General features: G+C 38.2%; 1 protein-coding gene and 1 pseudogene across 2 annotated transcripts in view; one reads left to right on the forward strand and one right to left on the reverse strand.

Moving 5' to 3' along the window:
* SETD3 (SET domain containing 3, actin histidine methyltransferase) overlaps positions 1-22,404 on the forward strand; it is a 123,894-nt gene that overhangs the window by 31,184 nt on the left and 70,306 nt on the right. Inside the window, exons 1-6 of one of the 2 annotated variants that reach the window (XM_043986336.1) lie at positions 5,827-5,945; positions 6,085-6,194; positions 7,241-7,333; positions 12,968-13,116; positions 15,190-15,262; positions 16,146-16,402. In XM_043986336.1, the coding sequence (XP_043842271.1) occupies positions 5,932-5,945; positions 6,085-6,194; positions 7,241-7,333; positions 12,968-13,116; positions 15,190-15,262; positions 16,146-16,402 (696 nt within the window). In that variant the 5' untranslated portion in view covers positions 5,827-5,931. Of the gene's footprint in view, positions 1-5,826; positions 5,946-6,084; positions 6,195-7,240; positions 7,334-12,967; positions 13,117-15,189; positions 15,263-16,145; positions 16,403-22,404 lie in introns of those variants that run through there. The other variant, XM_043986337.1, reaches the window with a different exon arrangement.
* Positions 973-4,959, reverse strand: LOC122738761 (annotated as a pseudogene).

The following is a 22,404-nucleotide window of genomic DNA, read 5'->3' on the forward strand; positions in this document are numbered from 1 at the left end:
TGAATTTTCATTGTACCCAGTCTGGTGAAGTTACTTCACTGTTTCATTCTATTAGGGCAGATACCTACAATATCAAAATTTGTTAGAGGTTTTTTTAATCATTTCATCCCTGGATTTCTGCAATGTTCTCTTAGCTGGTAGTTTCTCTTATTCCTATTTCATCCTTAAGTTGTGCTCAATTTTTTTAATTGTTATTTTGGTTTTAACCTGATTTCATCTATGTAGGGAGTTTCCATTTAGGAAACTCCTTCCACAACAGTTCTGCTTTTTATAATCTTAGAAAGATACATGGGATACTTAGAGGTTCAAACACTTGCCCAGAGCTAGTATATGTCTGAAGCCTGACTTGGATCCACATCTTTTTGAATGAAGCTGAGGGCAGCTTCCCATTTGCTATACCACAGTGCCTCTTGGACTTCAGATTTGTTCTTATTGTTCAGTAGTTTCAGTCATGTCTGACTTTTTGTGATCCCATTTGGGGTTTTCTTTTTCTTTTCTCCTTTTTTTTTTTGGACCGAGGCAAGAGTTTAATTGAAATTAAACAACATGTAACCTTCACAAGAGAAGACCAGAACACTATCTTGTGCTACTTCCTCCCATCCCACACCAGGCCGCCTGGAGAGCCAAGTGGGTGTGGGGATGGAGCAACAGAGCCTGATGTCCCTTCATAAAGAGGGTCAGAGGGTTACTGGACAGGCTCTGTGGCCACAGCAGCAGGGGCTGCTGGGCCAGGGCTTCTGTGCACTGCCCAGGGCCTTCATGTCTAACTGAGTCTTGGAACACAAAATCAATAGGATGTGAACATCTCCCTCCAGCATCAGAAAGACACCAGAAACTCCCCCCAGAAAGCTGCCCAATTCAGCATCTTGGCAGGGAAGCCCAAGAGGCCTCCTCTCCAAAGGGAGCCAGCCTGGGGATCTGGTTTGGGGGGAAGGGAAGGGACAGGAGCTGCAGGGGCTGCCCTGGGTGGCTCTATTTCTTCCTCCCACCTCTTTCCTTGAGGGCCATGTTGTAATATGCCAGGGAGTTGGAGTCTTTGATGAAGATGCATACATCACAGGCACACAGCTGATCAGTTTGATGATACGGCAGCTTCTGCTTGCCGGCTGGCATGTGCCAGTAGCCTTGTGGATCTTAACCTTGATGACAGAGACCTGGTCTGGCATCGGGAGAGTGAAGACCAGCACCTGCCTGTTAAGCTTCCATTTGGTCTTGTCCTGCATGTTGGGGACCTGAACCTTGACAGTGACTGGACCCTTGTTCCTCTGCAGAAACTCTTCCTCAGGCATGAGACTGTCCTCTGTCTTCAGCTTCTTGGAGGCGGGCTCATCCTCCATGGGCAGCGGTGGGTACACAGGAGGCATTGGGGTTGGTCCTGGGACTGGCGCCACTGGGGGGGGGCACAAACGCTGTTGGCACACTCATGGGAGGCAGATGTGGTGCCATGATGGGTGGAGCAGAGGGTGGCATGGGGACCATGTTGATGTGAGGACCGTGGATGATGGGTGGCTTGGGAGCAATCACTGAGCCTGGAGGCAGGTGAACCACTGAGGCCACTTGGGGCCGCAGCATGACAGGCACAGCAGGCACGACTATGGTCCGGACAGGTGCCAGCATCGAGGGACTGAGGTGATGGGCGGGGCAGATGTGGGGATGTTCTGGGCCAAGGAGGGAGGGGGTGGCTGAGGGATTTTGTTGGGCTTGCTGGGGCTGATCTTCTTCTTGCTTTCATCTTCTGGCATGAGCCCTTTGGCCTTGTGGATGGCTTCGATCTGCTCCTGCAGAGTGATGTTGGCCTGGGTGGCCTGCTGCATTCGGGCCATGCTGCCCGAGTGGCTATCCCAGGTGACCACCTCCTCCAGCTTCTTGATCTCCTCCTGGCCGATCTTCTTACCAATGGCCTTCTCCTCCACACCAAAGATATCGGTGCACCGCTCGGATAGCTGTTTCAAGCTGCTCTCTATGTCCAGACCTGGGGCATAGACCTCATTGTTGCTCTGTTTCTCTGGGATGGAACGATGATGCTGTTCCAGCCAGCATGGATCCAGTAAGCTGATGCGCATGTGTTCCTGCATCTTGCTGGCTGGGATCTCCCCAGTGATGGGGGACACGAGAGATACTCGTCTGGAGCTGGGGCTGGGGGCAGGGTCTTGGAAGCTTTGGGGTCATAGTCTTTGTGCACAATGACCTGATCTGGAGTCAGTAGCAGTGGTGGAGGCAGAGGGGTCTCTGGAGGAGGGGCAACTTTCTGGACCTCCTCTTCATCATCAGAACATCAGAACCCTTGTCCATGTACTGCACTTGGGTGTCCTGGTCCAGCTGGGATGGGGGCTTCTCTGTCTTCTCGTCCTTATCATCAGACTCCACCTCCATTTCCACTTCTCGCTCTCCCCAAACTTCTTATAGTGCTCCTGGATGAGGATTCAGGCGCCCAGCTCCTCAGGGTAAGTGGGAGGTGGGAAGTTATCTTGTTCATTGGGCTGGAAGTCCACAGTTTCTACCACCACAAAGTCGTGCCAATAAATCTGTGCATACACCACCCACTCCTTCTCCTTTTCCTCTTCCTTCTTCCTCTCAGGCCCCTGGAACTTGGCCCACTCCATGCGGTAGCACACCTGGTCCAAAACTTCCCTAGGGTTTTATACCTCTTTCTTGAGTTTTGTAAATAAGCCTTTTGGTGGAATCAAGATCTTAATATACAGCTCCATCAGCTTGGTGAAGTAGTTGACAAGACTGTGTTGGGGACACAGGAAATCAAATTGGTAATTCCCCTGCTCCTTCTGCTTCAGCTGGGTCAGGAACTGGTACCCATTGCAGGCCACAAACTGAATGGTCAGCTTCACCACATCTAGGTCAAAGGCTGAGATGGAGTAGGGGTCAGCAATGAACTCAAGCTCTGGAGGGGCTCTTTGGGCACAATGGTCTCCTGGATCACCTGGGCCTGGACCTTTTGGGCAGCTGTTGCTGGAAGGCCTGCTGCTGCTGCTGCTGCATGACCTTGGGGATGGTGGCCGAGGGCTCTTGAACCTTCCTCTCCTTGAACTCGCTGACCTTTTTCTGGTAGTAGGCACGGTACAGGTCATTAGGTTGAGAAAGTTGAACTTGGGGTTGTTGATTTCATTCTGGCGCATCTGAGCTTCGAACCTAGGACTGTTTCTGGCCACAAAGCTGGTGGTCTTGTCCACAATATTCCTGACCTCAGGAGGCAGGTAGACGATTCCCACAACAGGCTTGGAAGGGGTAGAGTCCTCCTTGGAAGCTTCCCCTTCAGGGGGCTGCTTGAGTTCTGTGGTGATGGGTGGTGGCAGTGGCACCCCGTGCACAAGTCCTGCTGGTATGGCTGTGGTGCAGTGGGCTGTGGCTCCAATGGCGGTCTAGGTGGGAATGGCACTCACAACATGGTGGTGGTCAAGTGGCAGACCTCCTTGAAGGTGGCAGGCCCATTTGGGGTTTTCTTGGCAAAGATACTAGAGTGGTTTGGTTTTTCCTTCTCCAACCCATTTTACAGATGAGGAAACTGAAACAATGACTTGCCTAGGGTCACACAGCTAGTAAGTGTATGAAGCCAGATTTGAACTCGGGAAAATGAGTCTTTTGGACTGCAGGCCTGGCAGTCTATCTACTGAACCACCTAACTGCCCTGAGTTCAGATTAGTTGTCATTTACAAAGGATTGTTTTCTTTTAATTCTCCTAAGAACTTTCAGCACCTCAGATCAAATAAGACTCTCCATCCTTCAGACCAACAAATATTTATTGAATGCTTTGTGAGTGTGGAGGACATAGTTTCTGGGAGAGAGATCACTCCTGGTCTGCTTGCTTTCATTTTTTCCCCTTCTTTAGTTTATATTAGTTTGACTTAGGTCTCTTCCTTAATGGAGTTTGCACTGCTAGTCTTTGGGTAGTACTGTCTTTCTTACTTAGCTTTATCTACTAGGCTATTCCCTGATATTATTCCCTAGCTTCAATTATCTCAATTTCCTTTCTACACCTCCTTTGTACTATCCAAATTCCTTTCCTTACTATAGTCTTCCACTTTCATCCATTGAAATCCTCCTGCATGAAGTTCTCAAGCTATCGTGACCTCATTGTGGTCTTTACATGCCCCAAATTACTTTAGCCCTTATTTGGTATAGTTTGTGCATCCCTACCTCCAAATGTTTGTTTTCTTTGAATTATTTCATTTATATATATATATATATGAATGATAGAAAACTGCATGTTTGAAGTCCTAACAGAATCAGATCAGCAGGAGATTTGGCAAAAATGAAAACATATTGGACTAGTGGGAGTTAAGAAAACTGTTGTCATAGCACCTGCATGCTTCTTCTCCCTTTCCTTTCCTTTCCTTCCTTACTCTCCCTGAGTTTTTCTTTTTCTGTCTCTATATTTGTCTCTGTTTTTCTCTCTATATAAAAGAAAACTTGGTCCTAGTACAGTTCTTCCCCTGATCAGCCGTGTGCCTGTGAGCAAATCATTTCTATTTCATGTATCTTCATTTTCTCGTCTGTCATTAGGGATTTTGATGAATGTTTCAGGTCCCTTCTAGTTCTAAAATTCTGCGATTGTTTTGTTTTATTATATTTGTATGATATATGGTGCTATGTTGTTTCCCCTGATAAAACGAAAGCTCCTTGAGAGTAGGGATTGTTTCTTTTTTGTATCTCTATCCCCACACTTGGCTTCTGATTGAACTTTTTTCCTCATTTGTAAAATGAAGGAGATCATAAGATCATGATTTTTGAGATAGAAGAGACCTTAGAGATGATCTAGTTCAAACCCTTTGTTTTAAATATGAGAAGATCAAGGCCCAACAACATTAAACAGACTTGTTTCAAGGTCACCCAGGTTATCACCTGGATGCAAAGCCAGAATTAATACTTAGGGACTTTGACACCAAATCTAGTGGTCTTCCCACAATGCTCCTTCATCACTTGGAACTGCTCTGCTTGACTTCGCATTTTTCCCTCTTTCTCAAATCTACTATTCTTTCTATTGGTCCTCTTCATGATGCTCAAACTTACAATTCTTTCTTATTCTCCCAGTACCCCAAGCCAGTCATAACTTTGGCTTATCTTCAAATCTAGCCTAAATCTCATATCTCTTGTCCTTCATTTTCCCTGCTCCCACCTTGTGAAATCCCAACCATAGTCCATCTCTACTGCCCAGTTTTTAAAAATCTAGTTATATTAATTTTTGGTACTAGATGATATCTTATCCCTTCTAGGTCTAAATCATGTGACCCTATGGGATTACCCTTTTAAAACTACATAGGGGGAAAAATTGCTGTGCTCAAGTGGCCAGTGTATGTTTGTAAACCAAAACTGTAACTAGGGTAGGATGATCAAGACATTGTCTCAGGCCACTGATATTTTGCAGAAGCTGGAGGAGAAATTATAGTACTTTAGCAATATAGAGACTGTGCTTAGGCCCCTAACTTACTTGGATGATTAAACAGGAAGCTAGCAGGTATCCTATGTCCCTGGCCTCTTCCTCAATTTTATTTCTAACCCTGGCCAAGCAGCTTCTTAGCTGTAGGTCCCAGCATCTGTCTTTCCCCTCTATGGCTATCTCAGTCCCCCTCCTCCCTTTATAGGACTCCAGGTATGACTTTTCCCTGTAACTGAATTTATCTTAAAAACTTGATCTGAGAAAATGTTTCTTTCTGCTTGCCCAGGTCACCAATTTCTAGTTGCAACTCTTTTGTGTACCCTTTATCTCTATAACTACCTACTTATTAAATGTAGCCTTGTGTGAATTGTATATGTTATTTTTTTCAAATTCAAGAGTAAAACTTACTTTTAACTGTAGTTTTTAATAAGTGAAAAAGTAATGAGCTTTTCTTCCAGAGAGTGCAAAGCAGTCTTTCTTTCATTGAGATCCAAAATACTAACATTTGCTGCACACTTTTTTCTGGAAGAAAACTTCAGGATATGGCAACTTCTTGGTAAGAAATAACTATTAATGTCCCCTTATAGTCTAAGAGTAAGACATTGCCACCTCATATTTATATTATTTGATTTTATTTCATGGTAACTGATAATAATTTATTACTTTTCCTATTTATCTCCCTCTCATCCCACTAGTCAGAAGATGGGTAAGAAGAGCCGAGTGAAAACTCAGAAATCAGGCACTGGCGCTACAGCAACAGTGTCACCAAAGGAAATGCTGAACCTAATTAGTGAACTCTTACAGAGTAAGTTTATTTTCCAAATGTCAGTAAATCTTTTTCTTTTCTTTAACTAGAATATTTGAATTTTTACTGCTTCCATCCTGACTTGCAAAGTACTGTTTGATTTTTTTTTTAGTAACTAATAAAAATATACATGTGACCAATTTTACAATATCCATGCGAATTATCCACTTTATGGACTTTCCCATGACACATTTTTATTCCCAATTTTGTTTCCCATCCATTTTATTTCTAGTATATACCCTGCTTCCCTGTTCCTTCCACACTATATCCCACATCCTCTATCCTATCACTTGGCATGTGCCATAGTTTGAGCAAATTCATTTTAATAATATCACAAGGTCCACTACCTTCTAAAGCTTAATAAGAGTAATTTTTGGAAAATACCAGCAGTTTAACAATTGAGAGTTAACTACATGTGAACTTGATAGATAATTCTTTGTAATAAACACAAAGCAAGTATTTGTGACTTCGGTGTGACTATTCAGATATAAAAGAGACAGTGTGATATACATACTGGATAAAGATCCAGCCTCACTACCTGGAATTCCTAGGTTCAAGTCCTGTGTCTAGCATCTATGACCTATGTGACCTGGACAAGTCACTTAACCTTGCTCTAGGCAGCTCTTTAAGACTATAAGTTACAGAGATGGTGTTGATCTGCATTGGTAGAGGGAATTTCTGTACCCTTAAATTTTTTGTGCAATGAAATAAAAAGTCCAGTCCTCATCCCTCTTCAGATACAAAGACCTGGGCATGGGTGAAAAGAGGGGAGAAAAAAAGGCTAATATATGAAAGTCAAAGAATGGACTTTGTGTGAAAGAAGAAAGCTGAAAATGATGTCCCTGAGGCAAATCTGACTCTTTTCTGTTGGGAAAACCACCTGTCATATTCTTTTCCTTCAGAGTTAATAAACTTCTAGAAGTACTGCTCTTCATACCTTGGGAGGTTGTTTATTCTGAACCCTGTATCTTTAAACATTCTTTGTACAAAAAATGAATTTCATCAAGAGTAGGAAACTTTTTATTGCCTTTTTAAAAAATTTTCAGAGTGCAGCAGCCCAACACCTGGCCCTGGAAAGGAATGGGAAGAATATGTACAGATTCGGGCTCTAGTCGAGAAAATCCGAAAAAAGCAAAAAGGTAAAGTTGAGAATGTTACAATTAGTCTCCTAGAAATATCATAGTAGCATATTATTTAAGTCATTAGGATACATTGTACTAAAATATTAATGGAAATTTTGAAGACTCTTGCTGATTTAAAAAGATGGATGTGGTGGGGCAAAGCCAAAATGGTGGAGTAGAGGTAGGTATTCTCCTGGGCTCTCCCAAACTCCCTTTGAAACAAATTAAAAAAAAACTTCAAAATGAATTCTGGAGAGGTAGAATCAACAAAAGGAGTGGGTGAAACAACTTTCTAGCCTGAGACAACTTAGAAGGGTGGCAAGAAAGGTCAGTCTCACTGGGGTAAGAGTAGAGCACAGACCACACCCAGCAAGCCAGCAGCAGGCCTTGGGGTGTAACTGAATCAGCAGCAGCATGTTTCAGAGCTCTCAGCCCATGTATGGTAAGGGGTTTGGACAACTTGTCAGAAGATTGCAGGGGACCCTTTGCTGGCACTAGGTGAAGGACTCTTGCATTTGCCCATGTGTAGTGCTGGGTCACTGTCCTAGGGCAAGGAAGAGCACTAGCACACTAGAGTGTGCAGCTGCTGGAAAGCAAGAATCCTCATCACAGTTCTAGGGTGGAAAAGATTGCTTGTGGTTGCTCAACAGACCAGAGAAGTGGCCACACCTCTCCTTAGATCATACCACCTTGGAAGAACTGAAAACATACAAATCCTCAGAAATAGCTCTGAAAACAGCAGCAGGAAAAGCCTGGGATAGTGCCTTTTCCACTCTGGGAGCGGAGCCTAACTTTAACATAAAGTTAAAAGTCAACAAATAGGCTGGTAAAATGAGCAAACAATAGGACCATAGGAAGTTATTTGTCATTTTGTGAAGCAAAACACTTTTGAGGAGGGACAGGGGGAGAGAGAGAGAGAGAGAGAGAGAGAGAGAGAGAGAGAGAGAGAGAGAGAGAGAAAAGGAAAAATAGGATGGAAGGAAATACACAGTAATTATAACTGTGAAAAAGTTTTTACAGCAAGTTTCTCTGATAAAAGCCTCATTTCTCAACTATATAAAGAACTGAGTCAAATTTATAAGAATACAAGTCATTCTTCAATTGATAAATGGTCAAAGATTTGAACAGGTAACTTTCAGACAAATCAATATCTAGTAAGATGAAAAAATGCTCTAAATCAGTATCACTTAGAGAAAAGCAAATTTTAAAAGCCCTAAGGTATCACCCCACACCTATCAGATTGACTAACATGACAGAAAATGAAATGACAAATTTTGGTAGAGTTGTGAACTTACCCAGCCATTCTGGAGAGCAATTTGGAACTATGCCCAAAGGGCCATACAATCTTTGACTAGCAATACTACTGCCAGATCTGTAGCCCAAAGAGTTATTAAAAAAGAAGAAGGACCTATATGTACACAGATATTTATAGCAGTTCTTTTTGTGGTGGCAAAGAATTGGAAATTGTGGAGATATCCATCAATTGGGGAATGGCCGAACAAATCTGTATATGATTTTAATGGAATACTATTGTGCTATAAGAAATGAAGAGCAGGATGCTTTCAGAGAAAACTGGAGAAACTTACATGAACTGATGCAAAGTGGGGAAAGCAGAACCAGGAGAACATTATGCATAATGATAGCAATATTGTATGATGATCAACCATGAATGACCTAGTTATTCTCAGCAATACAGTGATCCAAGACAATTCTGAAGGACTTCTGATGAAAAATGCTATCCACCTCCAGAGAAAGAACTGATGGAGCCAGAATGAAGATCAAAGAATATATTTTTTACTTTATTTCTCTTGGGGTTTTTTTGGTGGGGAGGGGGTCCTGTTTTCCTTCCCAACACGACAAATATGAAAATGTGTTTTGCATGCCTGCTCATGTGTAACATATTAAATTGCTTACCTTCTCAATGGGGGGGAAGGGTAAGGAGGAAGAGAATTTGGAACTCAAAATTTTAAAAAAGAATGTTAAGAATCGTTTTTACATGTAATTGAAAAAATATTTAAATAAAAAGATGGATAGCCGTCTTTCAGAAATGTTATAGAAGCAATTCTTATATTAATATGGAGGTTGTCCTGGATAGCTTTTACATAGTTCCTTCCACCTCTGAGATACTGTGACTTTACTTTTGGAAGATAATAAAAGAATTCTGGACTTAGAAAGAATGTATATAGTGTCATAGCTCATCTTGAAAAGACTAAATCTAATGTCTTTTTCTCTATACTGATCTTCTTGATTCTTGTAGCATTCAACATTCTCATTTACCTCCTATTGGATATTCATCTCCTAGGCTTTGGTGACATTGCTTACTCCTGATTTTCCTCCTTTTCCCCCAGACATTGCTTATTGGTCTTCCTTGTTGGCTCTTCATATGTGGCTTGCCCACTAACCATGGCTCTAGTCCCCATTGAGCTCTAGGTTTTTTCCCTTTATCACATTTAGTGATATCAGCTCCTGTGGGATCAGTTATCTCTATGCAGAGTTTTCCCAGATCTATATCCATAATCTTTCTCCTAATCTTCAGTCACTCATCACTATCTGATTCTTGGGGACCTCAAACTTAATATGCCCAAAAGGACCACCATCCTCCCAATTATTCTGCTTGAAACCTCTCAGTTTCATATTTGCCTCATCCCAGATCTTGTTGACTTTACAACATCTCATGAGTATGGACCCTTCTCTCCAGTCACACAAGCCATAGGCCTAGTTTACTTCCTCATCTCTTCTAACTGGAACCATTGCAATAACCTTATCACTACTGTGTCAGGTGTCTCCCTTTTTAGCTTCCAAAGTGATTTTTCAAAAGAGTAGGTCTGAGTATGTCAGTCCTTTACTTAATGAGCTCTTGTGGCTCCCTGTTATGTCTAGGATCAAATATTGTCTTCTGTTTGGCATTTAAAGCTTTTCATGACCTGGTCCCTTTGTACCTTTCCATCTTTATACCTTAATCTGTTCCATCTATTCTGAGCTCCAGCTGTAGTTCCTTGAACATGACACTCCATCTCTCATTTCCATGCCTTTACACTGTCCAGCCCCCAAGCCTGGAATACTTTTCTCTCTTTATTATTTTCCTTGGCTTCCTTCACAACTCACCTTAAATCTCACCTTCTACAAGAAGACTTTCTTGGGTCCTGCAGCTGCTAACACCTTGCTATCACAGATTACCTTCAGCTCCTCTATATACAGTACAGGGTGTTCCAGAAGTCTGAGCACAATTTTAATCTATTAAAGCTTAAATATATAAGTATTAGCTATATAATGGCTTCAAACTGCACCATGACTTGGTGCACCATGCATACACCATGCATATTGTATGGATGGTTGGATGGATGTACCTAGTTATCTACATGTCTTCTCCATTAGAATGTACGCCCCTTAAAGGCAGGAACTGCTTTTTGCCTTTGTGTCTTCAGCACTTATCACAATGTCTGGCACATGGTAAGCTATTAATAAATGCTTGGTAACTGATTACTAGAAAGGAGATATTTTAAAAGATAATTTTTTTGATTTAGATTTGTTTTCCTATGTAATGTGTTATTTTTGTGTGTGCTATTTTTCACTTTGTTTCTTTCATTTTTTCTTTTATCTGAGTTTTCTTGTACAAAATTACTAATGCAGTAATGTTTTACATAATTTCATGTGTATAACCTTTATCTGATTGTTTACTGCCTCAAGGAGGCTAGAGGAGAGGGAGGGAAGGAAGGATGGAATTTGGAACTCAAAACTTTAGATAAAAATGTTTAACAACAACAACAAAAAATTAATTGCTATTGGAGAGCAGAGAAGATGAGAGTTTCTAAAAGATAATGACCACAAGACATTGATAGAGGGTATTTCCTCACCCCAGAGTTCATTATTAACAAAGAAATCACAGTCCTCATCTGCTTATCGTGGGCAAAGAATTGATCACCTAATGGATGGCTTGATTATGGTCATTTAGTCATTCAATCAACAAGCTTTTATTTATTACCTCACATATACTCAACACTGGACTAAGTGTGTAATGTGCTCTTTATAGTACGGTTCATCTCTAACCACTATAATTGTTTATATTATCTCCTACTACTCCTAGCTAAGTTCTACAAGAGGCACTTGAATGTTGTTGTTTCTAAAATTCATAAATATTTTGTGAATGACCCAGATATCTCCTTGTTAAGATCTACTAAGAATATTTTATGTTAAGGCTAATGTAAATCATAGCTAATATTTATTAAGAGTTTGTATATAATAATTATAGCCCATTAATAATGAAATACTCTTTTCCAAATAACCCTATGATGTAGGATAACTGATAGTTATGTATGCTGCCTTAACGTTTGCAAACACTTTTACATATTTGATCTCATTTACGCATCACAGCAATCCTGTGAGGCAGGTTCTTCAGTTGTTATTGTCCTTGTTTTACAGATGAGGTTATGGGACTTGCCAGGGTCACACTGCTAGTAAAGGCTGAGGTGGGATTGGAACCCAAGTTTTCCTGACTCTAAGTCCAGCACCCAAAGTGCTTTTTTCACAACCTTATGTTGTAGGTAGTATAAATATTATATCCATTTTTGATGAGGAGAAAACCTCAGATAAAGTTCAGTTAATTACCCCAGGGTTTACAAGGGTAGTAAGTGGGAGAGGTAGGACTACAATCCAATTCTTCTCACTCTGAGTTCCCCTACAACAAACTGTATGAAAGAGAGAGAGCTCTAACAATGGGTAATGCAAAGCAAAATATTTTTATGTTTATGAAGGTGATTAAGACAAATAACATTTTCATTTATTTGAATAATTCAAATAATTGCTTTAATTTTCCCCTTTGCTTGTATACACATTATAAAGTCTCTAATTCAGATATTGACAAATCCCAAATCTTTAATGAGTTTCCTGATGACTGCAGTATAATGATTAAAAAAAATGAGAAATATGAGAGACAGCAGTTTAGGGAGAAAGACCTTCTATAAATCCATTGTAGCAGCATAAAAAAGTGTTTAGATCTTGGTTTTTTGTTTTTTTGCACAGAGTATTCTTTTTAATTTTTTTTTTGGGGGTGGGTCAGTAAGGGTTAAGTGACTTGCCTGGGGTCACACAGCTAGTGTCAAGTGTCTGAGTCTGGATTTGAACTCAGGTACTCCTGAATCCAGGGCCAGTGCTTTATTCACTGTGCCATCCAGCTAGCCCCAGAGTATTCTGTTTTTAAGAGAATTTTTCTCTCATCTTCCCACTGCCATCAGAAAAAGCTTTTTCTGAGTAGAGAGTTCAGAATTTTAATATAATTTTTCTTTCCCAGGCTAAGTGCTTGGCAATTTCAGAAACTTATTTTATGCCATAGTAGTTGTAATTTCTTTCTCTTAGGTTGTAAGCTCCATTAGGGCAGGGGCTGTGTCATATTTAATCTTCATATTTCTCCCAGCACCCAGCTCAGTGCTTTTCACATAATAAATATGTAATAAATGTTCCTTGAAGTTGTAATGGTCTTGTTTCTAAGCCAAATTGGAAAGTACTTTTGACTGTTTCTGAGAGAAAAAGGACTTAGAACTATTTCCAGTTTTGTCCATAGATTAGTGCTGTTATCTGAGGAAAACCATACTGTGTTACTTTCTTAAGGTCTAAAAGTTTCCCTTATTTCTTTGTCTTAACTGTGGGTGAATTTAGGTCTGTCAGTGACCTTTGATGGAAAAAGAGAAGATTATTTCCCTGATCTAATCAAATGGGCTGCTGCAAATGGGGCTTCCACCGATGGCTTTGAACTGGTTAACTTCAAAGAAGAGGGCTTTGGTTTGAGAGCAACAAGAGAGATCAAGGTGAGCTTAGGAATTGAAGGGATGAATATGCCAGAAATATGAAAGCTAATATCCAATTCCTTCTCTTTCACAGTTACTTCTAAAATTATGGAGAAAACATCAGTTGTAATAATATCTGCTATAATTATACCAGAAATAGGAAAATTCATTTAAAATTCCCCATTTTTCAGTTACTTGTAAAATTATGATGAAAATTCCAGTTGCAATAACATCTAGAATAAGAGGGATTTCAAGAACTTAATTTTTTTTATGAGGAATTTTTTTTTTAATTAAAGGATTGCAGGTGTTAGGATTTTATTCAAAATATTAATCTTATCAGGTTCTTTGCTTTTTTTCTATTTTAACCAAACTACTCTAATTAATGAGTATGCAACTTACCTCCTTACTCTTTTTTTTTTTTTTGGTGAGGCAATTGGGGTTAAGTGACTTGCCCAAGGTCACACAGTTAGTAAGGTTCAAGTGTCTGAGGCCAGATTTGAACTCAGGTCCTCCTGACTCCAGGGCTGGTGCTCTATCCATTGTGCCACCTAGCTGCCCCTACCTTGTTACTCTTAACAAATATCGCATAGTACCCTGCACATAGTAAATACTTAAATTATGTTTTACTTAATGCATCAGTACAAGATAAGATTTTTAGGATGTCTAAGAAACAAAAGGAATATGAGATGAGGCATTGGCGTAGTTCAGAGAGGTCCAGATTTTTTTCAGTAGTGGGCAACATGATAAGTATAGTTAACTTTATTCAGTTAACCAGTTGAAGTTATGACTGTGTTTTAAGCTCCATTCCAATTCTTTATTGGTCTCATCCTACTTTTATAACATCTAGTTTCAGTCAGTAGTGCAGTTATAGTAATAGTAGGCAGGTAATTAGGCCTTACAAACCTGCCAGATTATATGTCTTAGCTAATTAGCTAAAGAATTGTTTTGCTAAAAGTCAGGTGGGCCATATTGAAGTTGTTAAATACATTTTGGTTGCCTGGGATCTAGTTGCAGATATAGCTATGTGTCCTCTTCATAGATACTGATCCGAAAGGTAAGTATACTGCATTAAGTCCTGTGAAGGGTAGGTGGAAAGTAGGTGTTTGATAGCACATGTTTCCTGTCCTCAAAGATTATATGAGCTAGCTAGGGAGAAAGGACACATAAGTAAAAGTGAAATAATACAAGACAACTATGTAAGATATAATAAGATAGTATGTGCTTAAGTGTTAAATGAATAGTACATTATCATTAAATAGTGTTTAAGTGTTGTGCCTTAGGCTAATCACTAATCATAAAAATAGTCTTCTCCTTCACTGAATTATGTTTTAAACCGTGTAGATATGTGTGTTTAAAGGCATCCTGAGATCCTATATATGAGTGCCTTAAGGCAAGAGCACAAAGTAAGATAAGGAGTAGTAACATTTATTATAGCCTCTCCTTATTATTCATAGTTTTGTTACAAAGTATATCATGTACCTTAATTTATTTGAATCTCACAATTACCCTGTAAAGTAGATAGTAGAAATTATTCCCATTTTATAGGTGAGGAAACAAGTACAAAGAAATTTGTTGACTTTGCCCAGGTTTGCCACCTCCAAACTGGGCTATAATCTCAATGAAAACAGGGGAATTGGATCTACCTGCATATCTTCTGTGTCTAGCATAGTTCTTTGCATGTAGAAAGTACTTAATATTTTAGCTGAATTAAAAGTGATTTTGTTTTACTGTTATTTGGTATTTTGAATATGTTTCTAAGTTTACATGCACACATATACAGGCATATGATATACTATATGCAATTAATATGTGTGTATGTGTGCATATATGTGTGTGCGTCTTAGAACCTTTTGCTTCCCCTGTATGCATGATTTTTAAATCAGTGTTGGGATAGGAAGATAACTGCTGACCATTTAAATAATAAATAATAAAATTGTTTATGTGTGTGATGGAATTTCATTCTGGGCATTATTATTATTATTATTAAGTATGGATATATATATATATATATATATATGAATTACAACTAAAATTGAATATATACTATAAGATTAGTTGTGATAATGCTGCTTAATTTTCTAATTTCTTTCCTAGGCAGAAGAATTATTTTTATGGGTCCCACGAAAATTGTTAATGACTGTTGAATCTGCTAAAAATTCAGTATTGGGTGAGAACCATTTTGGATTGTTGAATGTGTTATAGGAAACTACCTATGATGGAATATTAAATAATTTGTTTGGGTTTGTCTATGGACCATGCTAATTTAGTATTACTAAAGGATAAAATATTTTTTAAATCCACAATATTATTCTCTGTAAAAGTCTGTCAATAGTGTTAGGGACAGCTTGGGGCAGTACATAGGAGAACCTTGGGGGTAGCTAGGTGGTGCGGTGGATAGAGAACTGACCCTGAAGTTGGGAGGGTCTGAGTTCAAATCTCACCTCAGACACTTACTAGCTGTGTGACCATGGGCAAGTCACTTAATTCCAGTTGTCTTAAACATCCAGGGCCATCTCTAGTCGTCCTGATATATATTTTGCCACTGGACCCAGATGGCTCTGGAGGAGACCATGAGGTTGGTGACCTTGCACAGCCCTCTCTCACTTAAATCCAATTCACTGCAAGTTGTGACATCACCTCTGGATGTCATGGTCCTCTTTGAGAATGAAGGACAAACAACAACAGGAGAGCCTTGGAGTTAAAGCAACCTGGGTTCCTGACTGATATATACCATCTCTATGACCATAGGCAAATGACTTTACCTCTAAGTGCCCCAGGCTACTCTCTGAGTTGCAGATGAGTCGAAGATCCTCATAAGTGGAATGAATTTCCTTGCCCAGAGTTCCTTAAATGAAGGAAAATACACAGTAACTGCAACAAGAAACGAAAAAAAGGGTTAGGTTAAAAGAAATAATGCAGTTTATCTTAAGTTTTCCAATACTTTTTAGTTTAGTTAGAACCATTCAATCCTACTGAATTCACACACCTTTTACTGAAAGCTTTTTGGAAATACATTCAACTTGTAACTGTTAACATCTGGGTTAATTCAGGGGCCTTATATTCTCAAGACCGAATCCTTCAAGCTATGGGAAACATCACCCTGGCATTTCATCTTCTGTGTGAACGAGCAAATCCTAGCTCTTTCTGGCTGCCATACATACAGACCCTTCCCAGCGAATATGATACCCCTCTCTATTTTGAAGAAGATGAAGTTCAGCATCTTCAGTCAACACAGGCTATACATGATGTCTTCAGTCAGTATAAAAATACAGCACGACAGTATGCCTATTTCTATAAAGTTATTCAGGTGAGTCATTGTTTGATTGTTCAAAATAGTTAAAAGTGTTTAAATGGGTGACTGAAAGAAATTAGTGGTATAAAGAGGAATCTCTTTTAAGGCAGATAAAAATTAACTTCATATTTTTTTAAAAGAGATTTTAAAAAGACAGTCGTGTTCATATTTATTTCATAAGCATCATAAAATATTTCCTTGAAAGGAATATTATGGCATATCAGTAATCACTGTAAACAGGTAACATTTATTGTCATGGAATTTTTTTTTGCTAAAAAATGAGTTGTCAATAAAATTATCAAAAAGGATTGTTAATAAATTTTGTATCACTTTTTAAAAAGCACAAACACAAAAAAAGGGTTTTTCTTTTTCAGGATTATGAAAAAACTTTGCTGTTTTTTTGAAAGTCTTATGTGTCAGTGGTGAAATTTGGCATTTAGTTTAATAAATCATAACATTTGTTGTAACTAAATTATCTAATGGGATTAGTTTTAAAAAATGTTTTTAAATTTCAAGTAGACTCTTAACTATATGAAAGATTTGAGAATTCATTAAAGGATTAGGAGCATTTGAGTTACAGCTGATTATTCCCTGTGTTTCACTCATGTGTTCTACAGTTATCCTAAACTTGCATTTGAGAAAGGACCAAGATCATTGTTCCTTCATGAGTTAAGAAAAAAGAGAAGGGAAATGCCTTCTCAGCTTCCTCTTTCTTCCCTTCCTAAAGCTCTCAAAAGTCAACTCCTAGGTTTCTATGCCAATTTGGCTCCAATCTATCTTCCCAGCTTTATTTTCCTGTTAGTCTAATGGACTCCAGCCTAACTGGTATTCCTTGAATTTGGCATGTCATCTCCTGTCTCCATGTATTTGTAAAAGCTATTGCACGTGATTCTAGTCATGTTCTCTTCTCATCTCCATTTCTTGGATTTTTTATCTTCAAGATACTGCATTGATGCCACTTCTGGGAAGTCTTCACCTTGTTAGTTTTCTCTAGTTTTCTGTTCGTTTTCAGGTTACCTCATATTTGCTTATCTTTATTATTTGTTGGGCTTTCATTTGAGCTAGATCTTTTTCATATGTCTATACTTTCTGTCCCTGGTATATTTTTACTGGCAAATGGCCTGATATTATTTGTCATTTTCAAATTCATGCATATTATCTATTAATGATTACTTTACCTTTAAGTCACATTTAAACATTCTGTGTATTTACCACAAATACATCGAGTTGTTTTCTATCTTCTCCATACATATGGCTTGTGTATTACCCTAATAAAAATTAACAACTTTCCTTTCTTAAGGAAACACAGATAAAAATTAAAAGAAGCATAGTATATTTAACTGTTAAATGTGAAACTGTAGTAATTCAGGAAAACCTGCTAGTTTTTTTTTTTTAACTTACCAGTTTGATTTTTTAAAACACCAAAGAACTGAATAAAAATATATGGGTTCTATACTTAAGGATAGTTCTAAAATCACTTAATTAAAACTTTGGTTTTAAGGTTAATTACAAACATTTAAATCAAACTCTTAAACATTTTATTTGAACTTAAGTTTTCCACTGTATGTATTTTGATGACTAAGCAATATCTCCTTCTAGGAGTTCTAAGGCTTTCTAAACTCTCCACTACAACAAATGGAATAGCAGTTCTTTTTAGTAATCTATAACAAAGGAATTGCCAGAAATACAAGTTTCGCTGAGAGAAATTAGTTCCATTTTCAGATTAGGAATCCTGAAACAGTGGCAAATAGTCTGAAAATCTATTTGGTACATCATTTTTGATGTGTCACTTTCATTTGCAAAATTGTTTATTGCATGACTTTTTCAGTTAAAAGTTAAAATTTCCGGGGCAGCTAGGTGGTGCAGTGAATAAAGCACTGGCCCTGGATTCAGGAGGACCTGAGTTCAAATCCAGACTCAGACACTTGACACTAACTAGCTGTGTGACCCTGGGCAAGTCACTTAACCCTCATTGCCCTACCCCCCCCCAAAAAAAAAGTTAAAATTTCTCTTCAAAATTTTATTTTGAACATCAACAAGAAGTTATTAAGCACCTATTCTGTGTTCTCTGCTGGGGATATAACTACAAAACATTGCTATAATGATGTTATCATAGTCTGTGCCATAATACTAGCTAACATTTATTATAGGCTTTAAGGTTTTCAAAGCTCTTTCCAAACATTATCTCATTTTTCTCCTCATAGTAATTATAGGAAGTAGGTACTATTATCATCTCCAATTTACTGATAAGAATCTGAAGCAGAAAGAAATTAAGTAACTTGCCCAGGGTCATGCAGCAAGCAAGTATCTGAGGCTGCATTTAAATCCCAGGTTTTCTTAACTCAGATCCCTGTGCTGTAAGAGTGCCTTAAAAGGGGCAGCTAGGTGGCGCAGTGGATAGAGCACCGGCCCTGGAGTCAGGAGGACCTGAGTTCAAATCCAGCCTCAGACACTTAACACTTACTAGCTGTGTGATCCTGGGCAAATCACTTAACCCCAATAGCCTCACCAGAAACAAAAAACAAAAAAGTGCCTTAAAATTAGAACCATTGTAATAATGACCTTTTTAGTTCTTGAAGTGATAAACCTCCTCCGAGTTCAAGGTGAACTCACCTTATATCAGATAGAAGTAGCAGTATAATATATTGCTAGTTTTCTATAATGCAGATATTTTCATACCTCATGAACTTGTTTTAAAAAATAACTTTTATTAATGACTTCTTTATATCATGGGAATTTTGGGAAATATACTCTCATACAACCTCACTTGCAATTTGAACTCTCCCATGTAACAAAAATAACAACAAAATAAAAGAATAAAGCAAGAAATCTAATAAAAGAACTGCTTGTTTACAACATTTTATCCTAATAGTTCCCACCTCTGTGCTAGAAGAAGGGAGGTGTATTTCCTTAAATCTTCTCTAGAACCATTATTAGTTTTTAAATTTATTCAGTGTTTAGATTCCTTTTAGTGATTTTTTCCATTTCCATTGTTATTATTATGGTCATTGTATACATTGCTTTATACCATATAGACTTGAAATAAGCCTTCTCTAAATCTCAGTTGTCTGCAAAAGCAGTAGAAATTCTCTCACAGAAATTAAAAAGATCTGAAAAACATTTTGACTTTTTTTTTTTTTAGGGGCAAATAACTAGTCCTATATTCCTAATTAACACTAAACCTTTCTATAAAAATCCTGAGATCTCATCTTTTGTTACTCCTTTTAGGTGATTTTGCTTAGATAATATGAAAGAGCAAATACCTGAAATCACCAGTAAACAAACAGAAAGAGGTGATACCTACCATAGCAAAAAGTGTACTGTTTCAATTCAGACATTACCATGATTGTTGTAAATAGATTTGATGACCATGTGAGCTGATTTATTAATGACCTTTTTTTTTTTTCACTTGTGGCACAATATAAATTAGTTAAGCTGAGACTCCTACTGTTTAGGAGTTTACAATCTCATATGAACATAGTTGTCATATAAGGAATATATGGGCAGATGAAGAAACTCCAAGAGGATTAAATACAGTTTTATGATGGTGAGTGAAGAAGAAATCACATGTTTAGAGTGTTGGGCTCCCAGTTGATCAGGGAATATTTCAGAGGGAAGGAGAACATGAATGCTGGATAGGAGAGAATTAGGCCAGTTGTGAATGAGGTTTAAAGAGAGAAGAGGTCAGAAGTAACAATGAGAGCTATTAGAATTCCTTAAGTGAATACTCCCCAAAGGGGCAAATTAAAGAGATCAGGAAATTGAAAGAATAGACTATTATTTGAAATGCAGGCAAAAATCTTGATTATTATTATTATTATTTACAATTTTTCTAGTTTAAAATGCTTCATAACTAGTTTATTTTTTGGTTAGTCTTGTTGTTCTAAATACTCTCCTCTGACTTAATGTTTTATAATTCTCATTGTTTGATTTAATAAAGTAGAAATAACCACTTAACATTAGTAAAAAAGACACAAGTTTAACCAACTAAAGTGAGTTTTTATATCAACTTTTCTTTGTCCAATATTTTAAGAAAGTGTCTGCCATGGTATGAACCAGAGGTGACTTTGAAGTAATGGAACTGCTGCTGTTACTTGGAAAGTATGGATTAGATGATTGACTATAAGTGTTAAAATATATTTATTGCATGCTCATTTTAAATATAGAAGGCAAATTGATGAGGAATAAAAATCTCTTTTTTAAAAAACAACAGGATAGGTTGAAGTGAATTCAAAAAGAACCTTAAATATTCACTGTATTTTGGTACCCAGGTGCCTCAAATCATATTCTTCTGACTTTAGCATCCAACAGTCTCTTACCAGTGAGCAATTTGACTTCTTAGATATCACTGAGATTTGGTGGAATGGGACTTGTGCTTGGGCTATGATTCTAGAAGATTGTACCTTGTTTAAAAGGAACATATTTGATACGGGAAGGGATTCTAGTATGGTAGCTTTATATATACATATATATATATATATATATATATATATATATATATATATTAACAAGATACTTAGGTAAGGAAAGCCAGTCTCTGAGTAGGGGAAACCTAGTATACCGTATTTGGATAAGATTCCATAAAAGGAGGAAAAGAAAACCTGTTTTCTGGGGGAATAGAAGGGGATTAATATTCAGACTACCTGGAAAAGAGAAATTATTTAGGGAATTTGGAAATTAGATTATAAACTTGGCATGGAAACATAATATTGAAACTATCTAGACATATATTGGAATTCTCTTTGTTTGCTCACACCCGCCTCCTTTTTCTCCATCCCTTTCTCTTTTCTTCTTAAAAGCAGAACAGCAATGCATTTGTGACTTGCTTTAATGTTAATCTTATCCCTCAAAAGGTAGAGGAAATAACAAGGGGAACTGCAATTCTGGACTGGATTCTGATTTTCAAGGAGGAACTGGTTGCTCAAGTAGAAATTACAGGAACTTTGGCGGCAAGGGCAAGTGACCAATCCCTCAGTTCATGATAGAAGAGAGGAAGGCTGGGCATTATTTGTCTTGACATACACCCTAGATTTTGGGGAGAGCAGACTTCAAACAGTACAAGGAAAATATAGATAGAATCCAAAGGCCTAATATTTTTTAGAAGAAAGCCCTCACAATATAGGAAACTCTCAAGAGTAAAAAATTCTGAAGACACAAGAAATGGATTCCATTGAAAGGAAAGTCAGTGCTGCTTAAAGAGACTAATGAGTATGCATAGGGAACTCACTGACCAACTGAGCTTTTTAAAGGCGTATAGAAGATGGAAGCAAGAGGTAATCAGGCAAATACAGAAAAGTACCAGTCATGTAAGAATAGTATCAGCAGTATTGAAGCCCCAAATGAGCTGCACCTGTCAATAAGTGCTTAAGATGTGACTTTTTGTTTGTGATGGTTCAGGCAAAAGAAAATGAAAGAAATGATAGGACCACTGCTCATGGTGGATAGGATGATGATAATGGATGATAGTGAAAAGGCTGAACTACTCAACTCTTATGTTGCTTCTGTTTTCTCTTAAAAGGAGAATGATCTTTGGACTGGGGAGGAAAGAACAAAAATGGTTTTCAAGGAGTAGAAACCCAAGATCAATGAGGAGATGGTAAGACAGCATCTAGCTGCCCTCAAGTTCAAGTCACTAGCCCTAAATGAACTACACCCTAGAGTTCTAAAAAATGGCAGATAAGATTGCTGAGCTGCTGTCAGTGATCTTTAAAAGATCTTAGAAAATGGGGGAAATGCCACAGGATTCAAGAAAGGCAAATGTATCTAGTTTTGAAAAAAAAAGGGAAGAGGACAAACTAACTATAGACCAGTGAAAGTGATTTCTTTGATACTTCAAGACAAAGGTTGAAGAAGTCCAACTCACTGCCCTATAGTTTGAAGATTCCAGAAGTCCTCCTCTCATACTTCATCATAGGATGGAGTTGACTCTGAGTTCTAGAAGGTCTTGCCAACAGCATACAGGCTCTTGCAAGTCCTGTCATGCTGGAAAGGCTTCAGGTATGGTCCAGATTATAAAT

This window comes from Dromiciops gliroides, chromosome 2 (genome assembly GCF_019393635.1).
Source record: "Dromiciops gliroides isolate mDroGli1 chromosome 2, mDroGli1.pri, whole genome shotgun sequence".
Classification (NCBI taxonomy): domain Eukaryota; kingdom Metazoa; phylum Chordata; class Mammalia; order Microbiotheria; family Microbiotheriidae; genus Dromiciops; species Dromiciops gliroides.